This window comes from Natrix helvetica, assembly GCF_964273705.1.
Source record: "Natrix helvetica genome assembly, chromosome: 12".
NCBI lineage: Eukaryota > Metazoa > Chordata > Lepidosauria > Squamata > Natricidae > Natrix > Natrix helvetica.
In genome coordinates, this window is record NC_138556.1 from 9,569,605 (window position 1) to 9,596,404 (window position 26,800).

A 26,800-nucleotide genomic window follows, 5' to 3' on the forward strand; every position below is an offset into this window, starting at 1 on the left:
AAAGTTGAGCCACAGTAAGGAATTTCAAATTCTACATTAAATAATTTTAAAGTCTAAATCCTGCCTATGAGGAAAAGGAGGTAGGCTCTCCATTTAGAAGAGCATTCAAAGCAGTGTTTGCTGCTTATCTTCCTAACAAATGCTATGCTACCACTTCAGGCATTATTAATCCCATTCTACTGCATATAAGAGGAAATAACATAATTTTGGGGGGTAAAAGCTAGTTTCTGAAATTTACAGTTTAACTTAGCACTTATAGTCAGAAAAACAAGCAGGATTGGAAATGCCTTTCTCACACAGGTTCCAGAGAACCTTGGCTAATCCGAATATATGTTTATTATGTGTCTCAATATATTAGCTGCCCAACTCCAGTGTGCTTATTATGTGTGCATTCTGACCTAGGCTTCCCAAGAGCATGAAGCAAACTCCTGGTCCCAACAAAAACCCCTTTTATTAATTTACTGTGAATTCTGCTCATTAACATATAGCAAAGTCTTTCAAGGGAGGATTTACAGTCACAGACCTTATCTGGCTTGGAGAGCTGACAGGCCGATATCTGCAAAACCTGGCAAGGAATCTCAGAGAGTCACGAGTCAATTAATCAAACTAATTGTCTCCTGCAAACTCCTCTCTCCTTTCACTCCTCTTTTATTTCCTCTGGGAGGGAGCATTCATCATCTCTGGCTCGGGCTCTGGCCCCCTCTCTGCCTGTGACCCAGAGCCCTCATCAGAGTCTTCCCTAGACTCCAGGACTGGCCCATGTTCCTTCTCAACCTCCTCACTGTCCTAATCTGCTGCCAGCTCCTCTGGCCTCTAAGGATCAATCCTGTCCATGTTAGATTTTATTCGCTTCTCTTTTCAATCAGGGAAAAAGCCAGAAACTGAGATGCCCACCCTTCTCCCCCTCCCGTGCCCTCCATCCACAACTGGCCTCTGTTAGCATTGCTGCATTCCATTTGAGCATGTCAGAATGCAGTGCAGTGTAACAAGACGCGATACGTAGGACGAGGGTTTATGTAGCAGAAAAAAATGGTTCCTCCGCTTTCCCCTTTTCATTATTTACGTTCTCTGAGAAGGTTATGTGCCACATGAGGTTTCTGTAGAGATAAATGGCCAACCTGAGCTCTTTGGCAACTTCCCCAGAATCCAATAAGAGCTCTGCGTGACACAGTCACCAAATAATTTTAAAGAGTTGATCTTCGTGGAGATCCTTCAAGGACCTCTACCTGCTGTCAAACCTTGTGTAGGATGTTACGCCTTTTGAAGGACCAGACAGGGTTCTCATCCATTTAGGAATCCACTCTCTTTGGGGGGGGGAGGGGGGGAAAAGCAAATCATGGTAGCATGATGACATGATAACAGTTTCCAATACTTGAAAAGCTGCCACAAAGAAGAGGGGGCCAACTTATTTACCAAAGCACCTGTAGGCAGGGCAAGAAACAGCGGTTGGAAACTAACCAAGGATATTTCAATGGCTGTGAAAGTTGGACCGTAAGAAAGGCTGAGTGCCAAAGAATGGAAGCCTTTGAACTCTGGTGCTGGAGAAGACTCCTGCAAGTCCCTTGGACTGCAAGGCAATCCAACTGGTCAGTCCTAGAGGAGATCAACCCTGACTGCTCCTTAGAAGGCCAGATCCTGAAGATGAAACTCAAATACTTTGGCCAGCTAATGAGAAGGAAGGATTTACTGGAGAAGAGCCTAATGCTGGGAAAGACGGAGAGCAAAAGAAGAAGGGGACGACAGAGAAGGAGGTGGCTGGATGGAGTCACCGAAGCAGTAGGTGTGAGCTTAAATGTACTCTAGAGCAGTGTTTTTCAACCTTGGCGACTTTAAGTCCTGTAGACTTCAACTCCCAGAATCCCCCAGCCAGCATAGCTGGCTGGGGAATTCTGGGAGTTGAAGTCCACAGGACTTAAAGTCGCCAAGGTTGAAAAACACTGCTCTAGAGGATGGTAGAAGACAGGAAGGCCTGGAGGAATGTTGTCCATGGGGGTCATGATGGGTCGGACATGACTTCTCAACTATCAACAACAACCAAGGAGAGAAGCAATTGAAGAACTAAGAAGCAAATTCCTAACAGTAAGAGCAATGAACCAGTGGGACAAATTGCCTTCCGAAATTGATGGTGTCCCAACATTGGAGGCTTTTAAGAAGAGACTGGATAGCTGTCTATCAGAAATAATATAGGTCTCCTGTAACTAGATGATATCCAAGGTTCCTTCCAACTCTGTCAAGTTTATATTATGAGCCCATGTTGGGGGAGAGGTGCTCCTGTTGCAATATGGCTGCATTGATTAGGTCGGCCTGTTTGCAGAACAGCTGCCTTGGTGGAGGGGTTGTCATTGAACATCCCGTTTGTCAGAAAGTGATCAGGGGAGTTTTCTCCCTCCTCTCTTCTTGACTCTTTCAGGGCTCTTTATCACCCCAGCTCATCTCTGCAGTTGGACATCTTTCCCAAGGAAGCCTTGGGCTCCGATCTCCCATCACTACAATTAACTGCGCTACCAGGAGTCATCAAGAGCTCCGAGCAATTCATGTAAATAAAGATGCTGAGAATCTTGCAAATGCCGAGGGAGGAGCTGACGAACACTTTAGACAGCTGTAAATTAGGGGCACCACCACTTAAGCCATATTGATCAACAGGAGTAATCATGCACTGTTGAAGCCTGTGGAAGTTGCACATGATGCACTGATACATACATAAGTATGATAGGGGTGCTGTGTAATAGTAGGGTATAGATGTATTCCATTCCACCCTTCTATCAAAACCTAGAAAATACTAAGGATTTGGAAAGGGAATGAAAACAGCAACGTAACTTAGCATTTTCCTGTTTTGATGAGAGGGGTATTGCATCCTTCCAAAAAAAAAAAAAAATCAGTTCCAGCAAATTAATTACACTATAGGGCAGGGGTGAGCAACCCATGGCTCTGGAGCTGCATGTGGTTCTTTCATCCCTCTGCTGCGGCTCCTTCTTGCTGGTCGGCTCAGCAATTGATAGGGTTAGGACTTTTGGTTAGGACAGGTAGAGGAAAAAGGATGCCATGCTAGGAGGATACTCTATCGTGGGGGAACCGGACTTCCGGTCAGCAGAGGAAAAAGGATGCCACGCTAGAAGGATACTCTATTGTGGGGGAACCGGACTTCCGGTTGGCTCCAGAATTGAATAGGGGGCTTTCGGTTAGGAGCTTTGTGGCTCTTTGAATGTTTAAGGTTGCCGATCCCTGGTCTTGGGGCAGGGAGAAAGTAACTTGCAACATGGGATTCTTGAAATGGGAAGAACCACTTAGCCTATGGATGGGATAATGTTTGAATTTACTCCAGCAGAACAGAGCTTGTTACCCTATGGGAAACTTCACACTTCTGTTCTATTTGTCTCCTCTGTTCTTTAACTTGTGCAAAACACAGGCTCAGATGTTGCAGTATTATTGGCAAGTTATTGGTGGATTGCTAGCGCTCATCCCTTAAATCAGAAATGAAGACGATAATCTGTTGCTATGCTTTATCGAATGGGGAGAATAGATCAGAATGGTTAACAGCTGTAGTCATTGGTTATTAGAGAGAATGGGAACAAGGAAAAGGCGATGTGCTCTATCTGGCCTTGTGCTATTTATAGCTGTTGTCCATTAGGGCTCTCATGAGTGCAATTCCTAGCCATGAGTGTGTAGCCCTATAAGTTTCATTCAAGCAATAAGAACAGAGACTGGCCCTAAATCATGACGGTAGGAAAAACAAAGCAAAGCAGAAAAACAGGAAGGGAGGAAAAAATAGAGCGGCCAGCAATCAATGGCATTGGAACTAGGAAGTAGGAAATATGCATCTCAACTTCTTTTAATTAAAGGTAAATATAAAGTTTCCCCCGCACAAGTGTGCTAGTCGTTCCCGACGCCAGGGGGCAGTGCTCAAAGCCGAAGAGCCAGCGCTGTCCGAAGATGTCTCTATGGCCATGTGGCTGGCATGACTAAACGACAAAGGTGCACGGAACGCTGTTACCTTCCCACCAAAGTGGTCCCTATTTTTCTAGTTGCATTTTTACGTGCTTTTGAACTGCTAGGTTGGCAGAAGCAGGGACAAGTAACATGAGCTCATGCCGTTACGTGGTGCCAGGGATTTGAACTGCTGAACTGCTGACCACCTTATCGACAAGCTCAGCATCTTAGCCACCGCATCTCTCTCCTTTTAATTAGGAGCGTCGAATTATTATACTAATGCTATTGATACTATTACTTAGAACTTCAAGCTTGCTTGCTAAGAGTCATTACGATTGCATTGCACTCGTGTTGGGAGCACCGGGTTGAAAGGATTAATTGGTGACATCACCGTTGCCCGGGGGAACATCTATTTTTTGGGGGGGGGGCTTTCATGAGCCATGATGGTGCAGTGGTTAGATGCAGGCTACTTCCGCTGCCTGCAATTTGGCAGTCTCACCAGCCATAAGGTTGACTCAATCTTCCATCCGTCTGAGGTGGGTAAAACGAGGACCCAGATTATTGGGGGCAATAGGCTGACTCTGTAAAATGCTTAGAGGGGGCTGTAAAGTACTGTAAAGTGGTATATAAATCTAAGTGCTATGGCTATTGCTACTACACCCCACAGCCACTATAGTAGACAGGTTATGTCTCTGCTTTGACCATAGATCAACCCACTGGTGCTTTTGAGCAAAAACACCATTGGAAAAAATTCTGCCCAAGAGGGCAAAATTAATTTAAGGTAATGCTTAGTAAGTACGACTTGAAAGAAGGGGTACCTACAGAATAAAAATGAGCCATGCACTATCATCCCAGGATAATGACCTTTAGACACATTGCAACCGTCGTAAACATGAACCAGTTGCCAAGCCTCTGACTTTTGATCATGTGACCATGGGGGTACTGCAATGGTCGTAAGTGTGAAATATGATCCTAAGTCACTTTTCCCAATGCCGGCCACTAAAAGGACTGTTGGAAGTTGAGGACTGCCTCTACATTTCTTGCATTGTCCTTGGCTACATCTAAGCCTTTTGAAGCAACTAAACATAGCTTTTCATCTCTCGGTAGTGATCTGGCTAAGCATTTTAAAAAAAAATACAGTATTGAAAGCAGGCTGGTGCTATCAATTGCTGTTTTTCCACTGAAGGAAAGCGATCTCTCTCGGAGTGTCACCCATCAAATCATATAATTGTCAGAGAGGCTGCCAGCTACGGATCAAGATTGTCAATGCACGTCATTTTCAGAAAGAAGATATTTCATTCTCTTCCCTTTATTATTGGCAAACCTTGAAAAGGATTTGGAATCAGAAGTGGCTGCTCATTATCTGAACAAGAGAGAGCCTGGGATTATGTTTGCAGTGCAGCGTAATGATGTTTAAAATGAGACAGTAAATAAGAACAAGGATGTACATAAACTTCTTAGTGAGGGATTGGAGTTACTGAAGTCTTGCTGGTTTTTATAAGTTCTAACAGTCACTCCAGAGAAGTCTTTTAACCAGTTTGCTCTAGTGTTAAGGTACCGGGCTAAAAAAAGGGGGGAAACCATGAGTTCTAGTTCTGCCTTAGTCATGAAAGCCAGCTTGGGTGACTTTGGGCCAATCACCAGGAGATGGTGAGTTCTAGTTCTGCCTTAGCCATGAAAGCCAGCTTGGGTGACTTTGGGCCGATCACCAGGAGATGGTGAGTTCTAGTTCTGCCTTAGCCATGAAAGCCAGCTTGGGTGACTTTGGGCCAATCACCAGGAGATGGTGAGTTCTAGTCCTGTCTTAGCCATGAAAGCCAACTGGGTGACTTTGGGCCGATCACCAGGAGATGGTGAGTTCTAGTTCTGCCTTAGCCATGAAACCCAGTTTGGGTGACTTTGGGCCAATCACCAGGAGATGGTGAGTTCTAGTCCTTCTCTTAGCCATGACAGCCAGCTTGGGTGAAGATGGTGAGCTCTAGTTCTGCCATAGTCATGAAAGCTGCTGGGTAACTTGGGCCAAGTCACTCTCTTTCAGTCCAATTCACACAACAGTTGTTGTGGGAAAATTAGGAGGAAGAAGGTGTGTTGGATAAGTTTGCTGCCTTGAATTATTTGTAAAATAATGTGTGTGTGTATGTGTGTGTGTGTGTCTAGTTAAAACAGTGAAAACTGTCACCCAGATATCTAAATTGGGGGAGTGGGGAGAATCTTTGGGATAATACGGTTTGTGCCATTTCAAACCTGACACCCTAGTTTTTTGAATGCCCATGGAAGGAAGGAAATAAAAAGAGCACGAACAAAAACTTTAGCAAGCGGAAAAAATGGATTTTCTGCTGTGATGACAATTACCCATTTTTCTTATCATTGTTTTTTATGATGGCTTTATGAGGGCTATTTTGTTTCCATTTCAACTTGCTTCAGAGATTGCATTTCTTGAATGATGGACCCATTCCTTTAAAACTTGCAGTTACTTTTCTTTTTGCAGAGTTTAAGAGGGGGAAAAAATGATGAACATTCAAAAAATGCCATTCTACCCTGTAGGAGGAATTGATATGGTTCATTCTTACCCAAAAGGATGAATTTCTCAAGTTGATGGTGTCTGGATAAGTTAGACCACCACATTCTCAGTCACGTTAGGGATGACTAGATTGGCTGAGCATTGTGTAGCAATGACTCTGAGGGGCATCAGGTTGAAGAAGGACCTGTTTCTACATGTAAAAAAGACCAAGTCAAAACTGTTATTTCTAGTCCATATAAGAGCAGTCATGATAAGACAAAACAAAAGACATACTTTGAACTATCTATCTATCTATCTATCATCTATCTATCTATCATCTATCTATCTATCTATCTATCTATCTATCTATCTATCTATCTATCATCTATCTATCTATCTATCTATCTATCTATCTATCTATCTATCTATCATCTATCTATCATCTATCTATCATCTATCATCTATCTATCTATCTATCTATCTATCTATCTATCTATCTATCTATCTATCATCTATCTATCTATCTATCTATCATCTATCTATCTATCATCATTATCTATCTATCTATCTATCTATCTATCTATCTATCTATCATCTATCTATCTATCTATCTATCTATCTATCTATCTATCTATCTATCTATCATCTATCTATCTGGTTCTGTGTGTGGTTTTCAACCAAACTTATTACACAGATGACTTACTCTCTGAAAATAAATACTATGGGGGTAAGATACCCCTAACACCCCTCGGGGTGTGGGTGCTCTGTTAAGATGCAACCTGTTGTACCTTAAAGCGACTTCTACCGTATTGCCATAAAATGGATTCTACTGTACAGCACAGTGAGTTGCCATGGTAACAACTTCAAGTACTCCACAAGAGGGCGCCCTCTAGTAAGGGGGAAAATTCAACATTAGAAATCCTGTCTAATCCCATCTCATGCTGGCCACATGACCACAGAGATGTCTTCAGACAGCACTGGCTCTTTGGCTTTGAAACGGAGATAAGCACCGCTCCCTAGAATCAGGAACGACTAGCACATATGTGCGAGGGGAAGCTTTACCTTTAAATATGCAGAGGGGGAAAAATTACACAAAGTATGACAGGGCAAGCCACTTGTATATAAACCAAGAGCAAACCCCATTCCCTTCTGGGACTGCTGATGTCACCAGTAGGGTAATAAAATGTCTGCAAGACAACAATCAACTCAGACACCCCGAAGGACCCCATGTTTCAATCCTGTGTTACAAATATTCTCTTCTATTGGCATAAAAGGGTATGTTTTCTTTCTTTAGGTGACCGTCCTTATGTCGTACTCACGGCACGGGTTCACCCTGGTGAGAGCAATTCCAGCTGGGTTATGAAGGGGACTCTGGAGTTCCTGCTCAGTAATGATCCACTTGCTGATCTCCTGCGGCAATGCTTCATCTTCAAAATTATTCCCATGCTGAATCCAGATGGAGTCATCAATGGCCAGTGAGTTATTTTATTTAAATATTAGCTGATAACCGGGCGTTGCCTGGGTATTTATTTATCCTAATCCTGCATTAGACAGGAAGAGGAATGAATTATATTTATAGGGTCATATCAATCCCCTTTACCAGAGGAAGCCCCCTTGCTGTTGTTTTTTAAGAACCCCTTACCAGAGGGAGCCCCCTTGTGGAGTACTGTGAAGCCATTACCGTGGCAACTCCACCGTGCTGTCCAGCAAAAGCCATTTTAAGGCATAACAGGCTGTATCTTAACAGAACCTGAACCCAAAATGCACGCGATCACTGTCAAAAGTACTGTGATTTGACACTATAGATTTAATTCATTCCTTTTCACTTCAGCAGCCCAGGCATTCCAGAGTTATGCTGGAACACACACACACACACATACATCCCCCTGAAAGGTGTTAGGGGTGTCTTACCTCTACAGTATTAGTTTCCAGAGAGTAAGTCATCTGTGTACCAAGTTTGGTTGAAATTGCTCAAGGCGTTCCAAAATTATGTTGGAACACACACACACACACACACACACACACACACTTACTTTTATCTATATAAATCTATTGTAGTTTTCTATCATGGTAATGACTTAGGGAGCCAGGTGGCTCTTGTGGTTAAGACACTGGATTGGAGGTTAGCAGTCCCACATTTGAGATCTGAGTGCTGCTGTGGGGCATGAGGTGAGCTCCTTCCTTCGCTTCAGCTTCTGCCAGGGACATGAAAGGACATCCCCTGCCCCCCAAATGGATGTCCCCCACGCAATGGTGATGTCACCAACTAATCCTTTCAACCCGGTGCTCCCTACACAAGTGCAATGCAATCATAATGACTCTTAGCACAATATGGTTTGGTACGCTATTGGAGTATGGTTAATGTTGCTACTTTAAACTGCGAAATTCCAATGTCAACACTCATCCATTGAGAATTAGAGTGGGATCTATCAAAAGGTAGATAGCAACACCTCAAGGATCTCATGGTGTTTTTAATCTTGAGATGATACTATCTATCTGGCTAAGAAACCAGGATATTATCTATTCGGTTTCAGACGAAGGGCGGTCTTTGAAAGAGAGAGTCCACATTCCACGCATGGAAATAAATAAATATTTTTTTTAAAAAAACGTGTAATGTAGAGAAGAGAAGGAGAAACCAATTCATGAGATCAGAAATGAGAAGGGATAAGGATGCAATATAACATGGGGAGAGAGAGGGGGGGAGCGCTCAGGGAAAGAGCTGCCTGCTGTTAGTGGGAATGATGTGCAGAGATGTGCAGGCTGACTGGGCATCACAAAGCACTTCTTCAAATAGGAAGCTTGAGAGGTGATTGCCAAGGGGATTGAGTTACAATGAGACTATTAAGATGCCTCCCCCACAACAACAGTCCACTGAGAATTGTGCATGTAAGGCTTTAATGCTGACACCAGTAGGAAATAGGAAATGGAAATCTGTGAATGGGTGTATAAGAACCTGTTAGGGAACCCAAGAAAGGGCTTTATTCCAGATGGTTGCTTTCCCTTCGATTTGCTCTGGTATAGGAATAACACTTAGGCCTTGGTGCTACCCATGCTCACCTCCAAGGAAACAAGAGTGGGTGACTTGGCATGCTTTTGCCACGCCTCCTAATGAGTGGATATCTGCTTTTCTATCTCTGGAAAACAACAATATCTGCCTATTGACATCACATCAATGAAAAACCAGAATCCATGAACACCAGCTGGCACGATCTCCACGTTCCCTAATCTCTACCCTCTACTCTGCAGTGCCACACTGATACCGATCAGCACCAATTTGATTGGAGCAAAACTGGAATCCACAGCCGTGCTACCACCTGTCACGTACATGAGTTTATCAAAGCCTGGCATTCCCCGAGCAATTTCATCAATAGACATGTTGTTCTACAACCAGCCTATGAACCCCCAAAATTCAAAACTCAAAACAATGGCACAGCTAACCAGCCACAACACCCTCCCTTAACCAACCCACACAATCGCAGCAATAGCAATAGCACTTATATACCGCTTCATTGTGCTTTTACAGCCCTCTCTAAGCGATTTACAGAGCCTATTGCCCCCAAAAACCTGGGTCTTCATTTTATTCACCTCGGAAGGATGGAAGCGCTGAGTCCACCTTGAGCCTGGTGAGATTTGAACTGCCAAATTGCAGGCATTCGGCAGAAGTAGCCTGCAGTACTGCATCCTAACCACTGTGCCACTTTGGCTCATATCCTCCCAGCATAATCTCCCCAACAAGTACTTCATTTCCCAATGATCCTCACTTGATATGACCTACCCATCACAAGACCCATCACAAGACTCTCACTTGATGTGATCCTCACCTGATGTGACCTCCCCATCACAGACCTACTGACCACACAAAGCCCTTACAAGCAGAAGAACACTGACACTGACATCCCCTAAACTGCACTGAAGATGTTACCTAGCCTGGTAATGAAACATTCAGAAACCAACCCACAAGCTCAGTGAACAAACCTCCACCCTCATTATCTGCCTCTCCCAAGATCTTGGGAAGGACTCGATGTGTAGATGAAAACGCCAAATTTGGACTAAACAACTGGTTGACTGGGTGACCCACCATAATAATTTGATGCAATTCAATGGCATTCAAAGTCTCTTTTACAGAGTCTTATCTTAGAATAGAATAGAATAGAATAGAATAGAATAACAGAGTTGGAAGGGACCTTGGAGGGCTTCTAGTCCAACCCCCTGCCTAGGCAGCAAACCCTATAATACTTCAGACAAATGGTTATCCAACATCTTAAAAACATCCAGTGTTGGAGCATTCACATCTTCTAAGGCAAGTTGTTCCACTGATGAATTGTTCTAACTGTGAGGAAATTTCTCCTTAGTTCTAAGTTGCTTCTCTCCTTGATTAATTTCCACCCATTGCTTCTTGTCCTACCCTCAGGTGCTTTGGAGAGTAGCTTGACTCCCTCTTCTTTGTGGCAGCTCCTGAGATATTGGAACACTGCTATCATCTCACCCCTAGTCCTTCTTTTCATTAAGCTAGATACACCCAGTTGTAATGGTTATGCATAGTTGGAATCCAAGATTAGGCACCACTTATCCATTTGAGGGTTCTCCAAGTTTGCATTTATAAAGACTATTCACTGATTAATCCATTTTATGGTAAATTAATTGCCTACCTTTTAGCCAATTAATCAGTTATTTGGCAAATGAACATAAATGTTACAGCAAATCAGGCGGTGTGCTAGGATTTAATGTATTTAATGAAGACGGTGCTTTGTATTGACTGATTAACCTGGGAAAATATCATCGTTAGTGATTGGTAAATTATCTTAAAATTCATTGCCTGAGTCAGGAAAGGTTGATTCTTTACATAATGACCATAGGGTTAAAGATGGCTATTATAAGGGAAGAAATCTTGAATAATAGCTAGTTGAGATAACAATGTGTTTTGTTTTTTAATTAGCTATGTTCCTTAAATAGGCTACTTTATTAAGGCTGCAGTTTTATTTGAGAAGGCTTCTTTAAAGTCATTGGAATGTACATGTGAGTAAATACGCATAAAACAGCATCATCTTTCTGAATTTCACAGGCTAAAAAAACCTTGTGCAGCACCCACATTCTTTTATCTAGGATCAATGTCAAAAACTTCTCCCTTGATGTGCTGTCAAACATTTACTTTGGAATGTCCTACACTGAATTCAAAGCAGGATAATGCTTGAGTTTTCCCTTCCTTTTTATTAAAATGTAAGTTAAAAAAAAGAGATTACCCTCTAATTGGTTATCTTCAATTAAAAGTATTTTTTTTTAAATAAAACTTTTGCATTGTGTAAAATGACATGCTGTGCATTGCTGAGTGTCTTTCCTGAGCAATTTTAAGACACACTAAAAAGAAAAATCCTGAATTCAGGGAGATTTAGAAACTTCTGAAGACTCACAAGTTGGCAGGATCTAGCCAATTCTGGTCGGATGCAAAATGCTAAATTTAGTATGGCTTGGTTAATAGGTGGATGGAAGACCAATAGAAGAGCATATCTCTAGCTCAGAGTTGAGCTGTGGGATCCTTGGTGGTCCCTGAGCTTCATTGCTTTCTTGTGGACGTTTCTTTATCCAACTAGGTAACGTCATCAATGATAGGTAGTATGGAGTTTGTGCTCTGTTTATATACAGTAGCTTGCCCTGCCAGTGTTGATGGAGATGTGGTTTTCCTCCGATAGTTTCTTTATTTGGTTATTGTTTTCTTCTTGATTGTTGATCTGGTATTAATCCCTGCTTATCTGGGTACTGAATGCTGAAGAGGATGTGTTTGGGTCTTTTTGTCTCGTTCTTAGCTTTTTTAAAAAAATGTTATTTTGAATGGTGTGCAGGGAAGGCCACTATAAAAATCTCAGGACTTTAGGTAGAATGGAAATGGAAAATCACACATGACACAAAGAGGTCTACAAAGTCTCCAGGAATTGGATTCATCTAAAAGAGGATCTTTATTGCTTTAATCAAGATGTAGATTTCCCAGATGCATTTATTCTGTCCCATGGTGGTTTAGCTTAGAGAAATCTTTTGGAAGATTGAAATGCTGCAGTAGGTCCCCCCCCTCCCCCAGTCCTCTGGACAACTTCCAAAGCTCACCCCTTGAAAATGAGTCCCCCATACCAGCACTTGAAGGGATGTGGTGGCTTAGTGGCTAAGACACTGAGCTTGTTGATCAGAAAGGTTGGCAGTTCGGCGGTTCAAATCCCTAGCACCGCATAATGGAGTGAGTTCCCATTACTTGTCCCAGCATCTGCCAACCTAGCAGTTCAAAAGCATGTAAAAATGCAAGTAGAAAATAGAAACCACTTTGGTGGGAAGGTATCAGTGCTCCGTGCGCCTTCGCCGTTTAGTCATGCTGGCTACATGACCACATGACCACTGTCTTCAAACAGTGATCTTCGGACAAGTTCTTCGGCTTTGTAGAAGAGATTAGCACCACCCCCTAGAGTAGGAAACTACTCTACATATGTGTGAGGGGAACCTTTCCCTTTATCAGGATTAACCATTAAAGTTAATCCTTTTGATTTACTTAATCTCCCTAATAATTACATCTCTAGCAATTTAGATTTCAGTCCATAGATGAAAATGATAACAGTAATATGGTGATCAACCACTGATTTTTAGTTTTGAATCCTGATCGGGGATGGTAATTAATTATTAATTTTAAAAGTATGATTCCAGCTGAAAAAGATTACTGTTACCTCTTTGGTGGAAAATGTCCACCCATGCATAATGTTTCATTTAGAATACAGTAATCGGTAATGTAGGTTATTATCATTTTCCTCCTAAGATGAATATTAGAAATGGTGTTTGTGGCTCTGGAGAGGTTGGTATTTATTCTTGACAATGTGGTGCTGGCTACCAGCTTGGTTGGTTTGAGAAAAATTGTTGGATCAATTGATGTTAATCATGGGGACTGGTAACTCTTGTTGCTCCGTGACAGCATCATTGCCTCTGAAGACCACCTACTGGGAGTCAAGTGGACTTCTTTGTGCATTTGTTGGCCATGGTAAACACCGACTGCTCTACTAGATGGGAAATTTCTTTATGGTCTCCCCCCCCCCCTTTTGCTGTTTTGAAACAAGTGAAGTTTTGAAGGGAGGATTTGGGATCAGTTTGGATTTTCCAAGCTCTCATGGAGAAGATGTGCTGAACAGATGCTGCTGAGGCCATGGCTTATTTCATGTATGTATGTATGTATGTATGTATGTATGTATGTATGTATGTATGTATGTATGTAGTATTTGTGCTGATAAATAAATAAAGGGAGACTAGTATGGATCCATTTCAAGCTATTTAGCTCTCATCAGCTAGCCATACCCCTACTGGGATTCGAACCTGGGCTGTATTACATATTAGGCAGATGTAATTGCCACTAAGCCACAGGCTCTCTTCCTTTATCAGCTAAATAACACAAATATATATATACCTATTTCCCTGGCTCAACTGATAAGGAGGACAGCCTGTGGCTTAGTGGCTAAGACTCCTGCCTAAGATATAATACAGCCCAGGTTCGAATCCCAGTAAGGGTATGGCTAGCTGATGAGAGCTAATTAGCTCGAAATAGATCTATACTAGTCTCCCTTTATTTATTTATCAGTACAAATACAACATATATATATATATATATATATATATATATATATATATATATATATATATATATATATATATATATATATATATATATATATATATATATATATATATTCCTTTATTCTACATAATAATTTCAATTTTGCAAACAGTGGTACACTGGTTGTATCAAATCCTTTTAAAATATACATGTTATACCTCCTAATCACGACCATTTTCCTCTTAATTGCATAGTGTGGTCTTTTTAAAAATACATAATATTGTACAGCATAATTTTTATTAAATGGTTTCCATGGTTATAACATAACCGTATACATTTATCATTCTATACATTTTGATTTACAGTTGTGTACAATCCAATAATATTACTTGCAATATGTATTCTTCTATATAACTTTGTACCTGTATTTGTTTCTAATTTGTTAATCTTCTTTCATTATTAATTTTCTAACCTCTACATCTTTTATTTAGCCAATTATACCATAAATCTCACATTGAGTAATATTCTGTTTCTCTTTATCTTTAAGTTCCATCATTAACCTTCCATTTCGGCACATTCTAATATTTTCTTTATTACCATTTCATCTGTCAGTATACTTCCGTTTTTCCAATTTTGTGCATGTTCTTCTTGATTCGCTGGTTATCATGTTAGTCTCGGAGCTTGTTGATAGCAAAGAGAGGAAATGGGTGAAAGAGATTTTTAGCAGTGCTTTCTTCAATTTCACAACTAAGTCCTCTTTGAAGGGCAGGGGAGTGATGGGAGCTTTGAAACTTTCATATTCCTCCAAAGCAGTGTTTCTCAAACTTGGCGACTTTAAGTCCTGTGGACTTCAACTCCCAGAATCCCCCAGCCAGCGCAGCTGGCTGGGGGATTCTGGGAGTTGAAGTCCACAGGACTTAAAGTCGCCAAGTTTGAGAAACACTGCTCCAAAGCATCGATCATACCTTTCTCCTCCATCACGCCGTTCATTCTGGGCCGCTGCCTTAATGACAAGAAGGAAATGCATCTCTGGCTTCAGTAGAATTAAATAATGGTTAATACCCTGAGTTGGTTATTAAATCAGTCTTTTTCATGCTCAAGTACTTTACAAAGACCCTTGAAAATTGAAGGAAAATTGCCTTCAGGCTGGCTTGGCTCTTAGTGTCTTTCATGGACACATTCAAGCAGTTTCCTTGACATGATACAAAAGTAATTTCTTGGTGCTTCCTGGATATTCTCCCCCCCCCCTTCCACTTCCCAGTCTACCCTACAGTCTTGTATGTACCAGATGGTTTCTCAATCAAGTATGAACCATATTTGTCTCTTTTTGAAAGAATTTCAATGGGTTTTCTTTCTTTCTTAACTTTTCAGTACCATTGCACATAACTACAATAGTCAGTAACAGAAGTATGGGGAAGGATGGTTAATATTGACTTTATTGTTGTTGTTGTTAGTTGCAAAGTTGTGTCCAACCCATCATGACCCCATAGACAACATTCCTCCAGGCCTTCCTGTCCTCTACCATCCTCTGGAGTCCATTTAAGCTCACAATGACTGCTTCAATGACTCCATCCAGCCACCTCATTCTCTGTCATCCCTTCTTCTTTTGCCCTCAATCGTTCCCAGCATTAGGCTCTTCTCCAGTGAGTCCTTCCTTCTCATTAGGTGGCCAAAGTATTTGAGTTTCCTCTTCAGGATCTGGCCTTCTAAAGAGCAGTCAGGGTTGATCTCCTGTAGGACTGACCGGTTTGATCGCCTTGCAGTCCAAGGGACTCACAGGAGTCTTCTCCAGCACCATCGTTCAAAGGCCTCCATTCTTTGGCACTCAGCCTTCCTTATGGTCATATATTGCAACTGGGAAAACTATAGCCTTGACTATACACACTTTTGTTGGCAGGGTGATGTCTCTGCTTTTTAGTATGCTGATTTAATATTGCCTTAACTTACCTTTATTGCTATTTCTTTGGAACTTTTAGAAAGAAGTTGAAGGATGAAGAATGTTTTCTGTAAGTTTTGTTTCTTTATCTCATGGGGGATTTGCCACAAAACGTTATAAGTGGGATTTGCCACAAAACATTGCAGCATGCGATGGTCCAGTTCATAATCTTTTCAGATAGGTTGTAATCCAGACCTCCTTTAATGATAAATGTCTTCCAGTTCTTGAGGGGTTGTCACCCCTCGAGAAAAGGGGACTAACTTATTCTCTAAAGCACAAGGGGTCAGGACAAGAAGTAATGGGTGGAAACTTATTCAAAAGAGATCCAACTTGGTAGTAAGGAGACATTTCCTGACAGTGAGAACAATTAATCAGTGGAATGACTAGTCTCAAGGAGTTGCAGTTGCTCTATCACAACATTTTCAAACTAGACTGTACAACCATTTGACCAACATACAATGCAATACAATAGCAGAGTTGGAAGGGACCTTGGAGGTCTTCTACCCCCTGCCTAGGCAGGAAACCCTATACTGTTTCAGACAAATGGCTATCCAACATCTTCTTAAAGACTTCCAGTGTTGGGGCATTCACAACTTCTGGAGGCAAGTTCTGTTCCACTGATTAATTGTTCTAACTCTCAGGAAATTTCTCCTCAGTTCTAAGTTGCTTCTCTCCTTGATTAGTTTCCACCCATTGCTTCTTGTTCTACCCTCAGGTGCCTTGGAGAATAGTTTGACTCCCTCTTCTTTGTGGCAACCCCTGAGATATTGGAAGACTGCTATCATGTCTCCCCTAGTCCTTCTTTTCATTAAACTAGACATACCCAGTTCCTGCAACCATTCTTCATATGTTTTAGTCTCCAGTCCCCTAATCATCTTTGTTGCTCTTCTCTGCACTCTTTCTAGAGTCTCCACATCTTTTCTACATCGTGGTGACCAAAATTGAATGCAGTGATATACATGATATAGGATCCCCTGCCTAACGACCTCTGAGGTCCTTTCCAACTGTACGATTTTATGTTCCATTGTTCTATTTTTTTCTACATTTTCTGTTCTCTATAATCCAATCATAATTCTTTGTCCACTAAGCTCACTCATCAATGTCCTTTTGAGACATTACCATATTTTTCAGAGTATAGGACACACCTTCCCCCCCCAAAAAAAGTGGGTAAAAATTTAGATGCATTTTATAGACTGAATATGGGTGTTTTTTGGCCTCCTGAACCCTCTGCTCATTGTGTTTTCACCCTTCCCAGCCCCCAGAAGCACTCTGCAGTGCTCTGCATGGCCCACTTTCACCAAAAAACGGGACTGTTTCACCAAAAACGGGCCCTGCAGAGCAGTTGCAGAGTGCTTCTGGGGCTGGTGAGGGCAAAAACACAACACACGGAGCCCAGAAACTATTTTTTATTGTTCTCCTCTTGTAAATTTAGTTGTGTCTTGTAGTTCAGTGTGTATCATAGTCCGAAAAATGCAGTAAATGCTGTTCTTCATAAATTTGCAAATCTTTGAATTTTCATCCTTTTGCTGATAATGACCTCACCTTTTCACTCCCATTTTTCTATCAATGGTGCTGGGACTATTGAATTCTCCCTCTTTGGTGGCTCATTGGGGTGGGGCACATCTGTACATTTTATTGAATACTTCCCTTTTGAATGCCTTTGCTTTATCCCTCTTGGTTACATCTTTGATGTTATTATGCTCAAGCCGATGCCATTAAGAGATGACCCTCCAATATCTGATAGTCAAAGAGATTTATCTGTGTAATGGCATTCCTGGAGCTGAGGGAAGGTGGAAACAATATAAATAAATAGCTCAACACTTGTTTTGGAAGCCGTGCCAACAAATTGCCATAAACGCTCTTCCCTGTTGTATGTAAATATTTATGAAAAACCCTAAACCATTCCAGCTTACTTCTGTTCCTTAGGCATTAGATTATTTCAGGTCACACCTCTCTTCAACTAACTGCCTTGAAGATGCTCATATAAATTAATGTTGTCTCCTTTCTTTTGAAAGCTCATAAAAACGCCAGCTAGGACAATTTTGAACAAGGTGATTATTTGAAGTATCTCCTTTCGGATCTGACTTATTAACAAGCAGGATGATTTTGCATCTCATGTATTCGAGCCCCTATAAATCTTTCCTCCTTCCATTCAGTTATGCTATTGACGCCACTTCTGCTTACTTGTCCCAACATCTTTCTTGATTTAAGAGGGATTTTCCCCCACCCACCCATTGCCTTACTTCAAAGTGCACTAGAGCTTTCCTGGTTACTCTCAGAGGTAGGACAAAGAAATGGGGTTTTAAGAATGGGGGTTTGACCACCATATGGAGACTCAGTGGCTAAGATGCTGGGCTTGTTGACTGGAAAGCCAGCAGACCAGGTTTGAGATCCAAGTACCACGTGATGGGGTGAATTCCCATCTTCCCCCCGGTTCCTGCCAACCTAGCAGTTCAAAAGCATGCAAATGTGAGTAGATAAACAGGTACCACTTTGGTAAGATAGTAACAATGCTCTGTGACATCCTGCTGGCCACATGACCATGGAAATGTCTTCCAACGGTGCTGGCTCAATGGGGATGAAATGGGGATGAGGTCCATCCCCTATAGTTGGCAACAACTAGCGGAGTAAAATCCACAGGGACTCCTTTATCTTTTCACCTTTGGCACCATACAGGCAAGTTGATACCACATCAGTAAGTATGGTACTCCAGCCCGCCCAAGCTCCTTACTGGTCTTTTAAGTCTTTGGCGCTTCCTCACATGTGTACGGCATGTACAGCGCCTGCGTGACGCTCTGCTGAACAGCTGGAGCATTGCAAAGGCTTGTCGAAGCGGTAAGACGCATGTGCGCACTGCGCACATCCATGTGGACAACTCCAGGCCCGTTCCAACAGTACCGGTTGGAACGGCATCCAGAACCCCTCACTGTATCACATTTAATAAGTACTGGTGAGTTGAGTAGATTTAATCCTTTCTTGATGACCTTGCTTAAAGCCACAGGAATTGTTTGGGTGCATCTCTTTGTCAAATATACATTAACAATGGTAAGTGTTCTAATTCAAATGTGGTCCTAATTTTGCCTTTACATTTCTATAGCATGCAACTCTATTTCTATAGCATGAGTAGACAAATGTCTTGGACAAGTAACAGAAGTAAAAGTAGTCACATCAAATGTCCCACACACCCCATCACCACCCTACTCTCACCCACTCCAGTTTAATGTATCTAGAGGAAAAGGAACTTTTGCAAGCTGTCTGCACAATTAAGGCATGCACCGGAAAGCACAGCAGTGTTACTGTGTGCATGAAACTACTTTGAACACGAATGGAGGCTTGGGGTAAATAAGTTAGTAGTGGATTAAGTGAGTAAGGCAAGATCATGGTCTTGATCTTCTTAGCAAACCAAATCCACCTAGATCAAAGTAGTTTTCTTGGGCTTCTGAGGTTTGAGCATGTGGAGGTAAATAGAATGTGAAATAGCTTCTAGTGATTTGGTTCCAAGGGCTGCCTGCTAACATTCTGCATTGCACTGGAAAGAAATAACTGCATATTTCTTAAGGATTGAAGGAATGGTGCAATATAATAAGGATCTTTTCACAGGGCAATCTATAATCATGGGATTTTGGGCTGCACCTGCAAATTAGCAGCTTCTGTTCTGGAAGCTAATTTCTGAATGGTTGCTCAGCTTGTTGTGCACTTTGTTGAAACAGCATCTCCCCTAGTGCACGTGGAGTTTCGTTGTGGGACATTAATGTGTACATGTGTAGCAGTGGTGGGTTTCTAATTTTTTAGAACCTCTTCTTAGGTGTGGCCTGCTTAGTGGGAGTGGCTTGCCAGCCATGTGAAAGGCAACTTGTAAAATGTAGCAAAATTCACTTAACAACGCTCTTGCTTAGTAACCAAAATGTTGGCTCAGAAACTCTGGCATTGAAGTGTGCAAGTCTTAAATCTGTCAAGTTACAAGACCCTTGCACCCCTAACCCTTTAGAAAAAAAAAAACCCAGGGGTGTTCAAACTTGACAGCTTTAAGACTTGTGGACTTCAACTCCCAGAATTCCTCCTCCAGTCATGTTGGCTCGGGAACTCTGGCATTGAAGTGTGCAAGTCTTAAGGCTGTCAAGTTACAAGACCCTTGCACCCCTAACCCTTTAGAAAAAAAACCCAGGGGTGTTCAAACTTGACAGCTTTAAGACTTCTGGACTTCAACTCCCAGAATTCCTCCTCTCGCTCTTCAACTTGATGATGTGCGGACGGGCAGAGGGAGGGAGCTGGAGCCGGTTCTAAACGGCACTGTAGATTTGTGGAACCTCTTCTATAGAAGAGGTTAGAACTGGCAGGAACCCACCCCTGATGTGTAGGGATGGTACGGTATACTTTTTAGGGTATCATGAACCTGGGCTCTTCAAAGCTCAGAAGGTGAACAATTTGAGGTATAGAAGTTCGGAATCGAACAGATTTTGCCATAAAGACTCTGGGATGAATTTATTTATTTATTTTATTTAGTTTGTCAAACATGTATGATTTAACAGGTATAAGTATAAATATGGACAGGAGCACATGAAATGATTACAAATATATAGGAACAGTAGGACTGAGATGGTAGGCACGCTGGTGCGCTTATGCACACCCTCTTTATGAACCACTTAGGAATGGGGTGACATCCACGGTAGACAGTTAAAGGTTGAAGCTATGGGGGTTTAAGGACGTAACAATGGAGGAAATAAGCCATGGGGATTTGAGGAAATAACAATGGAGTCAGGTAGAGCAGGCATTGATCACACTATTGCTGAAGTCGTATTTTCTGCAATTGAGTTTGGAGTGGTTTATCTTGAGTTTGTATCTATTGTTTGCCCGTGTATTATTGTGGTTGAAGCTGAAGTAGTCATTGACAGGTAGGACATTGTAGCAAACAATTTTGTATACTATGCTTACGTCAAACCGTAGGTGTTGTAGTTCAAGGTTGTCTAAGCCCAAAATTTCAAGCTTGGTTGCATAAGGTATTCTACTGCGAGCAAGGGAGTGGAATACTCTTCTCATGAAATACCCCTGGATTCACTCAATTGTATTAATGTCCGATATACAGTGTGGATTCCAGGCAGACAAGCTGTATTCAAGGATTGGTCTGGCAAAGGTTTTGTATGCCCTAATTAGCAGTACAGTGTTACCAGAGAAGAAGCTTCGCAAAATTAGGTCAACAACTCTTAATGCCTTTTTGGCAATGCTGTTATGATGAGCTCTGGGGCTTAGATCGTTTAACATGAGTACTCCTAGGTCCTTGACAGACTGAGGGTCATCTATGAGGTCATTTCCGTCCAACTTGTATTTGGTGTTCTGATTTTTGATGAATTTGTATCTAGGTAATACTGAATTTGTATCTAAGTAATACAGATGGAGGATGGAGATGGAGGAATAGTGACACAAGATACAATTTTGAAGGCAATTTTAAAAAAGTCAGGTGAAGAATCTGGACAGGGTTGAAGAAAGTTCAGAGAAAAACAAAGTAGGAAAGTAAAATTACGCTTGACAGTAAATGACCATTCATACCATGTTTGATGGTGATGCTTTCCTGTGAATTTCTCCAGGGAAATTCACCCCGGCCCCAAATTGGAATAACTGCTGCATCTTTTCTGACTAACCGGTGTTATTAAAAGGGATATTCTTTGGTCATGGCTTTCGTCTTGCAATATCCAGGGGGTAGCAAAAACCTTGTAGCAGTTTATTTAAGGCAGAGATTTCCCTTGAAGTCCCACCAATGAAAAATCCTTGTGGGATATAAAGGAAACATGAGAATCCAAGGAAGCTGCAGATTACTGGGGAATAAACTGTACCACCACGAAGGCTGTCATTCTTCCCCCCAGGTTGCTAAATAAAATACAAGAACATAACACCCCTGTTGTTCACCATTTCTGCTCTGCTCTCTTCTCCTCGGAAAGAACTTCTCTAGTAAAATGTCTTTCTCCAAACTGAAGGACACGTGGCAGAAAGAAAAATGACGAGAAAAGTGCTGTGCCACAGACCAAATGCAGGAGCACAAGAGATTGAATTAAGGCACAAGACTAGATCCTAGTCTGCCAGCCAATTCTTCCAGCTTCTTCTTACAGGAGTTGGTGCAAGGGAAATGCCATAGAAATAGCAATAGTATTTAGGCATATATATCAGCAGGGGTCACCAACCTTTTGGACCTCAGGGACCACTAAATCCATAATTTTAAATCCCGTGGACCATTAACATGATCTGCCTAATGACCAGCTGTGTGGGCGTGGCAAGGTAGTAATGTGATTGGGTGGGCCTGGCCAACTCGATGTCACTCACATCGAGGGGCGCCTTGCCAGTCTCTACTCGCCCCTCCCCTCCCAGCCACTCCTTGCCTGCCCACCCAGGTTCCTTAGGGCCCCAATAGGAAGCAGTTGTGGGAGCTAAGCAGCCACCACAAGAAAGAATTGGCACAAATAACTCCGTTCAAATTGGATCTGACCAAGAAGGAGGCTCAGTGGAAGCACCTCACTGAGGACTATGAGCATAGGCTTTCCAAACAGAGGGAAGACCTGTGGGAGTGCAAGGCCAGGTACCGGTGCCTGGAGGCTCAGCGGGCTGAGATGGTCAGCCAGTTCCAAGCCATGATGCAGTCCCACTGGAACAAGGTCCTCTGGCTCCTCACCACCAGTGGCGCTTCCCCCCAGCCTTCGCCCGAAGCCTTGCACCAGGAGGCTGAAGCAGGCCTAAGTCAGAAGTTCTGCCCCACTCCGACCCCCTGTTGTGATGAAGTTGCAACCACTTCCTTACTAGTTCCTTAGATGCGTTGACCAAGCTAGCAATGCCTCTTCTGGTGGATGGCCTGCGACAAACAGAGATGGACAACTGTGGCCTCGTCTATGACTCTGTGGACTTCAACTCCCAGAATCCCTGAGCCAGCAATGGCCCTTTATGACCTGTGGCTGGCTCAGGAATTCTGGGAATCCCATCCCTGCGCTAGAATTCGTTGGTTTGACATTCTCCGTGGCAGCACTTCCGCAAACGAATGTGGCATTTGCCAACTTCAGAAGCTAGTAGGAATGTGAGCTCTTAGTTGATCTTTCCCAGATACTGCAGCTCCAGAGGAAAAGCTATTATTTATTATCTCTACATTTAAGGTTATTAATTGCATCAGTCAAAAAAGAGAGAAAGAACCAAAACATCATAAACAGCAATAATGAACACTGCCAAATGCTAATTCCCTCTGCTTGCCAATTGTGCCTGTGTTTGATTGATTTTTTTATACCTCTTCCCAGAAGTATTAAATTAAAAATGATTCAGAGCTGCAGGATCATTGATCAAACTTGGAGTTGATAGAAGGATACCCATACACACTCAACAATTAAAGGTCCTTGCAATCCAGCTGCAATTGCCTAGCTCTTGGGACAGGCATGCTGGTCATCCTAAATTGTTTTGTTTCCCTTTAGACCGTCCCAAAGGGTAGATCTAACATTAGGTTAGGAATCACACATTTTGGGTTGGCTTACTTGTAGCTTCTTGAGTAAACAAACCACTGTTGGATTGATTCACACAGCATGCTAATCAGGGGCTGGCTACTATGGGTTCGGGAGAAGCCATAGCTAATATTAGCTGGTTCGGAGAACCTCAAAATCCTACCCCTTCACTGTTTCCAGGGCAGGCCCATGGGCCAGATTTAAGCACCCACGGGCCAGATCAAGTCCCAGGGTCTTGAGTTTGACACCCCTGACTTACAATGAAGTCATTGGGTGGGGGTGGGGGTACCATTTTCTTTTTTCATGCCACCTGGAGGGCATTAGTAACTATGACAGCTCCTTCTCTTTCCTTGTTTTTCTATCTCTGTGCTGCCTTTTGCTCTTAATGATGAGATGTGCCTGCCAGTCACAGGCTGGTACATAGGATACACTGAGCCATAAGCTATCCCAGAAATGATATTTCTTCATGCTGTGTGAACTGAGCCTTTGTGGTTAGTGTGGAGTGGGTGAACCTAGCACGTTGGGTTAATGAGTAAACAAACCATGGTTATGTTAACTGAGGCTAAGTGTCCCATTCATAGTATTTAATCAATTTGTACAGCTGCCCATCTCAAGTGACTCTGGGCAGCACACAAATTTAAAATAAAATGAAAACGACGACAACAGGGCAAAAATTGAAATATACATCAGGCAAGAAATATTATACCCCGTAATCACTAGCACAACCAAGAAACAGGTGTCTAATCGATGAATGGAGCAACAGCCCAATTAAGTATCAACCCCCCTCTTGTGTTCAAAATGCAAATGTCTTAACCAACAGAAGCATACGAAAATCTTCCACAGGTGGAGTGCGCACCACAGCTGAGCAGCAAATCTCATGAGATAACGCCAGGGGACCAAAACACAGGATCTGGTTTTGCAGATCCTTTCTTCCAAAAATCTGGACAGGGCTGACAGATCTCCCCTCCTTGCCTTCATTTTTCCAGAGGGTGATTTATTCGGTCCTTTATCTGTTCAAACTGCCTTGAATTATGATCGAGGTTCATTGAGCACCACTGTTTCCTCCTTAGCGAATGGACTATTTAAATTTTTGGCTCCCCTGATACATGCCAGCGTCTCTATTTACAGCTGTTCCCCATGCAACAACAACAACAACACACACACACCCCACCACGGTGCCCTGGCTTCCTCCGGCTGTGCTCTGTGGCCCCGTAATGACCAGAGAGATAAATAAAAGGCATAATTCTTCCCAGCTGTTGTTCTTTCTCCCAGCCACTGCCACTGCTGTTATTTTTGTTGTTGCCCTTATATAATAACAAGGAAAACAAATCTTAGCAGTCAGGTAATTACAATGAATAAAAAGCTGAGAGGGGAGGTGAAGAAAGGGATTTTTTTTTTTAAAAAAATGTAATTTACTATGGATGTACCCAGTGCTAGGTTTGTCCCACTGGGCACAGGGAGGGAAACACTAGCTAATTAGCAGCCAGGTGTCACAGTCACAAAAACTCAGCTGCCTCAATGCAACCTTGGGCTTTTGAAATTGACTAACTTGCTGCCTGGGGTGTTTTTGAGACTGGTGATCCATCATTAGCTTCTGTTATTGCATTGTGCTCTGTTATGCTATGAGCTGCAACTCTTTGGAAGAGCTTGTGCCAAACCTGGCGCCCTCGGGTGCCTTGATGATCAATTCCCCAAATCCTTAGCCTCTATACCAGCAACCCTCAAGCTTTCTGGCACCAGAGTTTGGTGGAAGACACATTTTCCATGGACTGGGAGGGGATGGTTTTTCAGGCAACCAAGATCCTGTGCAGATGAAACTTCACTAGCTTGCTTGCCACTTGCATGTCCTGGTTCCTAACAGGCCATGGACCGGTACCCAACTGCAGCCTAAGGGTTAGAGACCCCTGCTCTATACTTACTAGGGATTTAGGGAACTTATTTCTAAGATATCTGGAGGGCACTAAGTTGGAGACAGTTTGTTGTGGCCTGTTGGCTGCCAGTCCCTCCAGCAGCCAAATGAGAGGAGAAAGAGGCATGGGAGTCAGGGCCAGCATCAAGGCAATCTGAGAGCTCCGAGGGGGAAGAGGGAATGGAGCTGGCAGAGAGAGAGAGACAGAGGCAGAGCCTGGGCCATCCATCAGCCCACAGATGGAGAATCAACAGCCCCCAGGTCTGGAGGTGGCTGATGAGGAAGGGGAGGAATAGTTGGGTCCAAGTTACTCCATCACCCTATAGCTTCTATAACACCCTACGACAGAGGGATACAATCAAGATCAAGTGAGGTACTAACACCACTCTATAAAGCCTCAGTAAGACCATACCTAGTATACTGCATCCAGTTTTGGTCACCACACTATAAAAAAAGATGTTGAGACTCTAGAAAAAGTGTAGAGAAGAGCAAACAGGATGATTAAGGGACTGGAGGCTAAAACATATGAAGAACAGTTGCAGGAACTGGGCATGGCTAGTCTAGTGAACAGAAACATGATAGCAGTGTTCCAATATTTGAGAGGCTGCCCCAGAGAGGAAGGGGTCAAGTTATTTTCCAAAACACCTGAAGGCCATACAAGGAATAATGTATGGAGCTGATCAAGGAGAGATTCAACCTGGAAATAAGGAAAAAAACTTTCTGACAGTGAGAACAACCAACCAATGGAACAGAAGCTGCCTTTGGAAGTTGTGGGAGCTTCATCACTGGAGGATTTCAAGGGGAGATTGGACTCCCATTTGTCGGGGATGGTGTAGAGTCTCCTGCTTGGGTGGGGGGTTGGACTAGATGACCTACAGATGCCTTCCAACTCTGTTAATCTATATCTTCTCTGGCTGCCTGACTTGGAAAAAATTCCCCTTGGGAAGAGTTCTGTCTTAATGCTTTTCCTTTGGCCTAGAGGGGGAGCTCTTGCCTCACAATCAGGAGGTTGTGAGTTTGATCCTAGGTAAAGGCAGATGTAGGGTCTCCTGCTTGGGCAGGGGGTTGGACTAGATGACCTGCAAGGTCCCTTCCAACTCTGTTAATCTGTTAACTATTAAAGCATAGTGAACTTGTAAGACTACAGGAGAGATGCTTGTAGATTACTGGGGAGATGATTGTAGAAAGAGCAGCAATGCACAAAAACATACAACATACCCTTGGTCCTGTAGAGCAAGACCTTAGTAACAGTAAGAACTCTACACTCAGACCACCCTAATTGCAGTGGGGGAATGGTCTCAATTAGGAAAACAATTTAAGAGGCCATTTCTTTTTCATCAGATTGAATAAGAATTGAAAAAACATGAGAAAAATATTGACACAACATTTAAAAATATTGGCACATCACTTAAGAAAACAGCTAGCCAAAGAGCACCCACAGAGAACTCCCAGGTATAATTATAAAAAAAAAGAATGGCTTTCCTCA

General features: G+C 42.6%; 1 protein-coding gene across 3 annotated transcripts in view; it reads left to right on the plus strand.

Moving 5' to 3' along the window:
* AGBL1 (AGBL carboxypeptidase 1) overlaps positions 1 to 26,800 on the plus strand; it is a 384,955-nt gene that overhangs the window by 125,556 nt on the left and 232,599 nt on the right. For all 3 annotated transcript variants that reach the window (XM_081964808.1, XM_081964809.1, XM_081964810.1), the window contains one exon: positions 7,722 to 7,902. In XM_081964808.1, the coding sequence (XP_081820934.1) occupies positions 7,722 to 7,902 (181 nt within the window). The remainder of the gene's footprint in view (positions 1 to 7,721; positions 7,903 to 26,800) is intronic.